The sequence below is a fragment of the Alligator sinensis genome, unplaced genomic scaffold (assembly GCF_000455745.1).
Source record: "Alligator sinensis unplaced genomic scaffold, ASM45574v1 scaffold511_1, whole genome shotgun sequence".
Taxonomy (NCBI): domain Eukaryota; kingdom Metazoa; phylum Chordata; order Crocodylia; family Alligatoridae; genus Alligator; species Alligator sinensis.
Genome location: NW_005842114.1, coordinates 407,682 through 416,843, shown reverse-complemented (window position 1 = coordinate 416,843; position 9,162 = coordinate 407,682). Strand labels below are relative to the sequence as shown.

Sequence of the window (9,162 nt, the reverse complement as noted above, 5' to 3'; positions counted from 1 at the left end):
GGGGTGGGGCAGGGCGGGGGCATGGGGCGGCGGCGGCTGGCGGTAACCAAGCAGCTTTGAGCCGATTGGTTCTGCTTTGAAGATGAACTCAAATTTCTGGGTGGCCAAAAAACCCGAAGCTAGAGCTAGGAGGAAGCTCAGAGATGTCCAGACCTTAGTTATTTCTTGCTGGGGACCAGGGTGTACACAAGCTGTCCAGGCAGCAGGGCAGCTGGACTGGTGTGATAGACAAAGCCTCTCCAGCCCTGCTGCTTAACTTTTCTCTTCGGCAGTTTTTTGCATGTCACAAGCGATAGCCTGGCTGCTCGCCCATCAGCTGTGATGCTCCTCCATAGTTTCCCTTTAAAAAAAATCTGACACACTAAGGCTTGGATTCTGCAAAGGTGCCTCTATGTGCTTGACTTGAAGCACAAGAATAGTCCCACTGAAGTCATTAGAAGTACCTGCATGCATAAAGTTAAGTACTTGCATAAGTGTTTACAAGCTCAGAGCTATAATCTTCCAGACATGAGCAGCATGTGAGCGATGCAGGCTTGTCCCCATATGTCAGGGTGTTTCTTTTCTCTGAAGTATGCAGGGATGCTCAGTCTCATAAAATTACATGATTTAGGAATGTATAAATGTCACCAAGAAGCCTTGGTGACATTTTGTCAATACTGCTACTGGGCCTTCTATTTGAATGGATCTAAACTTAATTTTTTTAAGTCATTAAAAACAAAAACCCATAAATACTACCCTTGAAAGAGAGAGCTCTGGCTTTTTTTTTTTTTTTTTTTTTTTTAGCCCTTTTGCAGCTAGAGTTGTGACAACTTGTGCTTTTGCTCCAACTTCTAATCTTTTGTTGTGATAAATAAACAGCAGTTGGAAGGTCAGAAGCTTGTTTCCAGTGTTGGCTGCTGGCTTTTAGCTGTCATGCAAATAAAAAGCCTTCTTCCACTGTCTGCTTAGGTGTCTGGCCAACACTGCAAAGAAATTTGAGTTTCTGTAAATACTGCTACAGTTGAGTTACCTGACTATTTTTAAAACGGGTAAATGCCTATTTAAAAAAATAACGCAGTTCCTCCATATGGGTGAACCTGGATTGAGTGAGAAACATTTTAATGCTCTAGTCAAATAATTAACTTCTGTATAAAATCAGTGAGTGAAGGGGGCTTAATGTACTACATTCCTTTGGCATAAATGAACAATGCAGTGAGGAAACAAACAGCATTACATGTTCCGTTGTAATGGTTCTGAAAGCCAGATGCTGTCCTGGGTTGTGCTAGTACGTTTAGATTGTCAGGTAGGTTGCAAACCTGTATGACAGCAGAAATGAAATTCAATTTGCAATGTGATTTACACCTTCACTAGGCTCCACAGGGAAAATAGGAATAAACAGTTGCACAGTGTTGTCATTTGTATATTCAGGTACAGCTCTAAGTATACACAGCAGGATTGCTAAATACATTACATTTTAGCGTAAAATTGAACGTTCAGTGACCTTGATTTTTTTTTTTGTGTATTTCCTTTTAATTTAATATCTCTCTAACAAATGCATTGCAATGCAGTTAAAATACTATCAGTAAGGAAATATTTTATCTCTGAGTTCTGTGGTGTTTGAAATTGCTTGGAAGTGCTGAATTGCTCACAATGTTTGTTAGCAGGTGATGGGGAACATACCATTCATTTTTTTTACATATAACATTTTACTTATATTTCATTTTAATAAACAAAAAGACTGAATAAATTCATTGTTGTGAGGGGCCTGTAAGAGGGAGGAACAATCCAGAATTAAGACAGAATTTAGAAATGAGAGAGGACTAGGGTACATTTCTTACTTTTAGCTGCTTTTGAATACTGTATGCGTTGTTGTTTTAAAATACACTTGTGTTCAGAACCTTGATTTTTTTTTTTTTCCCCCCCCCCCCCCTTTGGGGGTGGGGGGGCGGTGAACATTAAGCTGCATTTTGTTTATAACTTTTTGCCACCAAAAATGTTTGACGTTTTACACCTAACTACTCTTTTTCTCTCCTCAGGATGAGTTTTTAGATGTGATCTACTGGTTCCGACAGATCATTGCCGTTATTTTGGGAATCATCTGGGGCATAGTTCCACTGAAGGGGTTTGTGGGAATAGCAATGTAAGGTTTATTTTCTTTTACCTGTCATGTACCTTTCATACTAAGTGTTCGATATTTCTAGTTTGCTTTAATACAGCAAAGCAGTGGAGTGTGCTATATAGGCACTCAAAGTCTTACATATTTTTTTTATGTAGCATCATATTTCCTGTTATAGTTTGCCATGATGCATCTCTGACCACATCAGCCAGTTGGCATCTAACAGTCTTCGCATACCCCAAACATTCTGAACAGCTCTTATTTTGGCGTTTAAAAATAAAAGTGTCTCCATTTGACATGGTAAATGGCCATATTTGTCTTTTGGAACAGTAATTGTCAATATTTTTCCATGCTACACAGTAGGGAACTTCATGGGAAAGGCAGGGTGGTCATGGCCTCCAGGATAAGAACTCTTGTAAAATGGATTTGTTACAGTTCCTTCTCTCCTCCCTGTGCCCCCCTTCCTCCCCTCCCCTCCCCAGTCCGCCCCTGATGTATTCAAGAGGGAGAAATACAAAAAGATTGTAATCTGGAACAAATGAACAAAAGGTTATGCTGGTGCATCTGTTTCCTCCATCTCATGAAAGATACGTTTTGGTCAAACACTCTACTTAAAATAATAACAGGAGAAAGGTCCTGTAAACTAGATAACTTCATGAAGTTCTCTGGGTAAATGTATATGTAAAACCTCCTAAATGTTCATTTATGTGGGATGCTTGTCCATTTTATTAGCACTGTAAATGAATGTATTCAAATTATAAAATGTTGTAACAGGATTTGTAAACTTAGCAGCCACTTACGAGTTAGCAGACTAAGCCTGCCACCCAGAGGTGAAGGTGGAAATGAAACATGGGGGCAATGCTCCAGGAAAAAGTGCAGTACCAGCCCTTTGCCATTGTTATGCCTCAGTCCTTGAATGTGGTATCTGTTGGAGTTTCCCTGTGACCTGCTTTAGGACTCCGTATCTGTTTGTGATAGATATCTTCCAGTTTAAAACCTCTATACTCTTCTAAGTGGTGAAAATAAAAAGGGTGTTTTTTTTGTTTCCTCCCCTTTCTCAGAACATCCCAGCTGTTGCAAAAAGGTCTCAATTGTTTTCCTTTACGAAGAAAAGAAAAGTAGCTTAGTTTTTTGGTTGGTTTTTTTTTTTTTTTTTTTTTAATAAACAGGTTTGCATTTCCTAATTGACTACTTCTCATAATTTTCCCTAGCGACACTCATATGAAACTCAGGATTCTCAACAAATTCAGGTCATGGTTCAAAACAGTAGCAGTGAAACTGCCCAAGCTGCAGCAAAGACATAACCTGCTGTCTGTAGCCTGGAAAAAAAACTGCATCCACTTGCATCTTGGGGATGGATTTCATAGCCATAAAGGCTAGAAACACTTACTGAAAACATTTATTCGATAGATATAAATGGCCTAGGGCAAGGAGATGCCCCGTGTTAACCACTGGTGAGTTTTTCAGTCCCATATCAAAGCTGGTAAACCTAAGCAATGCTTTATATTATAAAAAAAGATGTGTGTTATATTTCAAAGGCAGGACCCAGGTTGGCTTAATTCTGAGTCTCTTGGGATCAAACTTAACTCCACTTTGGAGTTGAGGGAGGAGAAAGATGCAGTTATTTTTGCTTTGCCTATACAGAGGTTGGTGTGATCCTTGGCACAGACTAGGATAATATTCTTGGTTGCTCCAAGATGTACTCTTGCTGTAGTGATGCTAGGGGGGTTTATAGGGACACAGAGGTGCTAGGACACAAGTCTGCCATGACTGTGCCAGCTCCTTCCTCTGACCTATTCATGCCCTTTCTCTTTTTTTGCACCAGGATTTAGGGTCCACCTGGCGAAGGGAGGACCTTATCTCTACCAATCAACCTTTACACTAGTTTAGCAGCTTAAAATGGGGCCACAAGCCACTAGAAGATGAGACCCTCAGGCAAGATAAAATCTACTAATGGATAGCGGAGTTTAATAAATGTACTTGAGGAGCCTAGCACCTTATCATGATTGTTTCTCAAGTCTAAAGTATCACAGTCCTTTGGTTTTAACTGCTTTGTGGTCTTCCTATGAAAAGATTAGATGAGCACTTGTCTAGGATGGTTTGAACAGGGATGATTCTGCCTTGAGCAGGGAGTTGGATTGGATGACCTCTTGAGGTCCCTTCCAGCCCTACCTTTCTATGATTTAACTGGTATGGTATAACTGTATCAAGTCAAACTGGAAATATGCTATCTGCTATTAGGCAGTGCAATCCTAACTGTGGGGGAGAGTGGGTAGTTTCTAGATTTAACATTACTTGCACTGTGAAGAATTGGTTTTCTGTGCTTTTCAGGAGGCAAAAAATCTCTCAGCAGGAGCTTCTACTAAGCTGGGGCATAAGGACAGTGTCCTACTCCTCAGTGATAATCTTAATTATAGCAGAGATGACTCTTATCTTGTCATTGTGAATGATTGCTTCTAATCTGTTTTCTCCACAGATTCTGCCTGATCAATGCTGGAGTCCTGTACCTCTATTTTAGTAGTTTCCAGCAGATAGATGAGGAGGAGTACGGAGGCACGTGGGAGCTAACGAAAGAAGGATTTATGACATCTTTTGCACTGTTTCTGGTAATTCCTTTTGCTCCATTTTCTGATACTTTGTTGGATTTGCTTATGTTTAAACAAGAATTAGCAGGGCTGTATCATGAGGGGGGAGATAGTTATCTACCAGCTAATAAGTAGGATTGAGCATGAAGATAGGCTATCCCTACTTGTAGACTAATGAGATGTAAGTGACTAGGAATATTTAATGGAATTCGAGTCAGGGAGAGCTAAAGGTGTGAAACTGCAGCTGTAATGTCAGTGAACTCAAGTCTTCCCTGTCTCCTGTCCACTCTCCCCATAGATCTAGGAGAAGAGCAATTTTATTTTTAAAATCTGCTTCCCATCTCCACCAAAGTTTCATCTAGAGCACTGTTGCTTATTGCACCAAGTTTTGCTCTTGTCTTTAAGACCTGTCCTATCACTGTACACTGCAGTTTAAAAATGATTTCTTTCTCTTCCCTCCCCTCCTGTTATCTCATCTCTCTCAACACATTTGAGATCTCAGTACTGGCTATCTTGAAGTGAGAACATGTGTTTTGGTGTCATTTTAGCTGGGGCTGTGTTTGTGGAAGTCAGGATGCCTGGTAAGCTAGCCAGAAGTTCCACACCAGTTTCTAATGTGTTAGTTTCCTCTGGTGACATTAAAGCTAGAGATTAGTCTTCAGTCAAGTAGAGAGTGCTTTTGGTGCACGCTGTATTTGATTTGATGGTAAAAATTATTTCCCCATGAAGTTCCATCTTGCCTCTGAAGTGATGTGTCTTGCTCTGCTAGCACGGTTTGGGGAATGCTAATTGCTGAAACCTTTCCAGAGGGGCCTGAGTAACCTTCCTTTCTTCTCTTCTGTCCTCGCTTCAGGTTGTTTGGATAATCTTCTACACTGCCATCCACTATGATTGACACAGTCTGCAGCCTTTGTCTGCCAAACCAGTCTTCAATAAGTCCGAGAACATTTTAATAAATCACAACCTCTAGTGGACTGGGAGGGGGGGGAAGTAAAATCAGCCACCTTTCATACCAGTGGTCCAAGGAGCCTGAGAAGAGCCTCAGCTCTTTTCACGGAGAAGCCAGTGCATCTCAGTTTTGTACAAGTGTTGCTTATTGGAACTTTTAAAAAGCCATTGAAATTTTGGAAAGTGGTTTGAGACTGTTCAACTTCTGAACTTTCTTCTTAACTTAATCCAGTATCTTTAACAAAGTCATGTATGTTAATGGGAGAATCTGTTAATTTAATTTGTGTAAATCATCTTGCCCTCCGGATGAAATCTGTCATTAAATTGTGACTTGTCTTCCATCGTATTCCTTCAGACCTGCAATTTTAATAGAGTCATTTCAAGGTACTTATTAGCAGGAGAACACTATAGCATTCAGTACAGGGAGTCCAGTGGTTACTCTCGGCATGTTTTAAGAAAATTAAAAATTTGATTTTATTTGAGTAAATTGACTATTTTTTTTACTATTTTTAACTTTTTTGTTTGTTTGGGGATTCTTTGATCACCAGGATTTTCAAATGCTTTTTGTTAAAGACCTAGATTAAAAAAAAATTGCTGGGGAAAATTACAATGTATCTGGTATGTGAATGTTTAACTTGTGAACAGTATTTATCATGCTTAGAAACTATGATGCATTTCTTCTGTCCAAGATGGCTACTAACTCAGTTCCTGGAGTCTACCTCAGTCCAGTAGCCTAGATGGAAAAATAATTCCAGAGGCTTACTTTTAAATGTCAGAATTTAACTGCTTAAAATCTTAACTTTTTATAAAGAATGAAGAATTCAACAGGATTCAAATTCTCCGCACTGATAAGTGCAGGAGACTAAAAATAAACACAATTGAGGCAGCTAATGTAGATGCAGAACTATTAACTTATGAGCATTTTCGTATGAATAGATGCCTCCAGACTTTGGTATTGGTATCTTGGTGGTGAAGACAACCTCTAAGCTAGATAGCAGCCAAGAGATTGCATTAGTTTATAATTGCTTTGGCAGCTTACTACAGATGTGCACGGTGGTGGTGGTATCTGCTTCTCTAAAATAGTTAAGTACATATCTTTCAAAAAGCTGTATTTACAGAAGTAAAACACACATTGCTGTCTACAGTTACTATCAGGAAGTGCCACCCTGTGGTCTAGCTGCCTGCAGAATGTGTTGTTTTAATCTATAGTTCAAGTAAACTGGAGGAAGGTTTTATATCTGGGGTAGGCAAGCCCTGGCACGTGTGCCAGAGCATGGCACACAAAGGCATTTTGCTTGGCATATGCACCTCGGGGTGGATGGCAGGAGAGGGGCTGGGGCTAAGCTGCCACAACAAGGATCAGGCCTATTGTAGCCCCCCTGCCATCTGCCTCTGGCAAAGCAACATCTTACACGTTGAGGTTGCAGGTGTTTTGGTACGCTCTTCAAAAACGTTGCTGACCCCTGTTCTATACCAAGGTTGCCTTATGGTGAGAACTTGATTGAGTTTTAATATGCTTTTCTTGAGATCCTGTACTGGTTTCGTGTTCCAGTTCCTGAAAGATCAAGAGCCTGTTTTTCATACGTGTGTATGTAAACTGTGCACCTAAATAACTACTTTAGCTGCTGGTTTAGGTCTCCTTAGTAAAGACTCTCATTCATTGTGCACTTTCTGCCAATTATAATATGGGGAAGGGGTATGTATTCTGGGAAGTGGAAGGCATAGACCCAAGTACCCTAAGAAAAGAGTAGCAGGAATTTGCTACTATTGCACATCTGAGTTGCCAGTTAAGTGGATGAAGTCCAATGCAAACTCCTAAATTTGTTGCTCTAATTCAATCAGTTTTTACATCTGACTTTCCTCCTCCACTAGTTTAAGAGAATTAATTTTTCTTGAAAAATGCCCTGCCCACTAGTTTTAAATTATTCTTTACTATTGACCCAATTTACATTTGCTTAGTTATCCTGACCCACCAATAACATGAACTATTGTATGCTCAAAAGCTCTCTAATAAATGTCACTCAAATAAGCAGTTGTTTGGCTCCTATATTTTCTGTCGTCTTATTATTTTAAAGTGCTGGGTATTTTAATGCCCTTACTTGTGACTGGTAATCCTGAATCTTGCAGGTTTGAAACCTACTGTCCTAAAGAGTACATTTTTGGAAGCAGTAGCTGGCATTGTAAACCTCATCACAGAAACGTGAACAAGAAAACTGACTATTTTCCTGTCTGTAGGGCTTTCACCATGTAGATCACAGGTTCTTGTACTGACATCACTTCACAGTTGGACTCAGATGGACTGTAGGAACTTATGTGGACTGGGTTCTTAAAGAGTACTTAAACTGGTGCAAACTGTGATTGCCATACACTATTATGAATTTTGTGTCCTGAAAACTACTGCCCCTTACTTTCCTAGGTGGAGATCAGGAGCTTCAAAGAACTCTACCCACCTTCTTACTTTGATTGGAATGGGTGAAACCATAGTCTCTTAGCATTTCAGTTTTTAATACATAATACAAATAAATAAAAGTATATAGCCATCAATATCCAGTTGCTGCTACTCAATACACACTATATATGAGTAGAAGGGACTTGTAGATCTTCACAACAGCTTATCCCCATTTTAGAGATGGGGAATTGACAGTGTGACTTGCCCAAGGTCATTCAGGAAGTCTATTCTAGAACAGGGAATTGAATCTGGATACCCCGTGTCCCAGGCTGGTACCCTAAAGATTAGTCCATCCTCCTTCCTAGAGAAGAGGGTAAGTGACCACTGTTTCTTTTTTTTTTCTAGGAAAAAGTACTGTTTCCAGCTTTTGTGGCCTTCATGGCCTTTTTTGCTTTAAGTGGTTTTGGTGGCTGAAACTAAGTTATATTTCCCTTTGGAATTGCCAGCAGCAATGGTGTGGCAGGACTTTGCAGAGAAAGCAGAACAAGCTAGCTCCTGCCTTCAGAGGGTATCAGAAAATGAGCTAAAAGGAAATTTCAGCGTCAGTAACTGGAACCTTGCCATTCAACTTGTACATGGTGTCTGTCCCATAAAGCTCAGCTCAAAAGCCAAAAAATTATTAAGGATATACTGGGTGACCTAAAATTGGTATTTGGTAGGGAGTAAGGTTTGCGTATGTTTGACCATGCAACACCGTAAGACGGGTGGGCAAAATGCGACCCGCGGGCTGGATGTGGCACGCCAGGCCATTCTATCCGGCCTGTGGGGCCCCTAAAAAATTTAGAAAATTAATATTTATCTGCCCCTGGCTACCTGTCATGCAGTCCTCAGTGGCTTGCCACAATTCAGTAAGCGGCCCTCCACCCAAAATAATTGCCCGCCCCTGCCTTAAGAACATAAGTGCCCTACTGTATCAGACTAAAAGTCATTAGTGCAGTCTGTGGCGGGCCAGTAGGGGGCGCTCCTTCATTGAGCCGCCCACCTCCCTGCACCGACCACCTTCCAGGCTCCGAGTGCCTCCCTTAGGGTGCCTCCCGTCCGGCCGACCCCCTCCCTGGAGCACACCCGCTAGCCTGGGGTTCCCA

At 40.8% G+C, this 9,162-nt stretch overlaps 1 protein-coding gene across 1 annotated transcript; it reads left to right on the top strand.

Moving 5' to 3' along the window:
- Positions 1–27: 27 nt before the first annotated feature.
- RAB5IF (RAB5 interacting factor) lies at positions 28–7,654 on the top strand. The gene is made up of 4 exons (XM_014520402.2): positions 28–456; positions 2,016–2,119; positions 4,572–4,701; positions 5,534–7,654. Exons 1-4 carry the CDS (start codon positions 448–450, stop codon positions 5,573–5,575), a joined length of 285 nt encoding a protein of 94 aa, XP_014375888.2. The 5' UTR covers positions 28–447; the 3' UTR covers positions 5,576–7,654.
- Positions 7,655–9,162: the final 1,508 nt, after the last annotated feature.

What these genes read in the sequence shown, in the direction of transcription:
- RAB5IF (XM_014520402.2), top strand. An exon ending in GGGTTTGTGGGAATAGCAAT is followed by an intron (nt 2,120 to 4,571) that starts GTAAGGTTTATT and finishes TTTTCTCCACAG; the next exon opens with ATTCTGCCTGATCAATGCTG. An exon ending in CATCTTTTGCACTGTTTCTG is followed by an intron (nt 4,702 to 5,533) that starts GTAATTCCTTTT and finishes TCCTCGCTTCAG; the next exon opens with GTTGTTTGGATAATCTTCTA.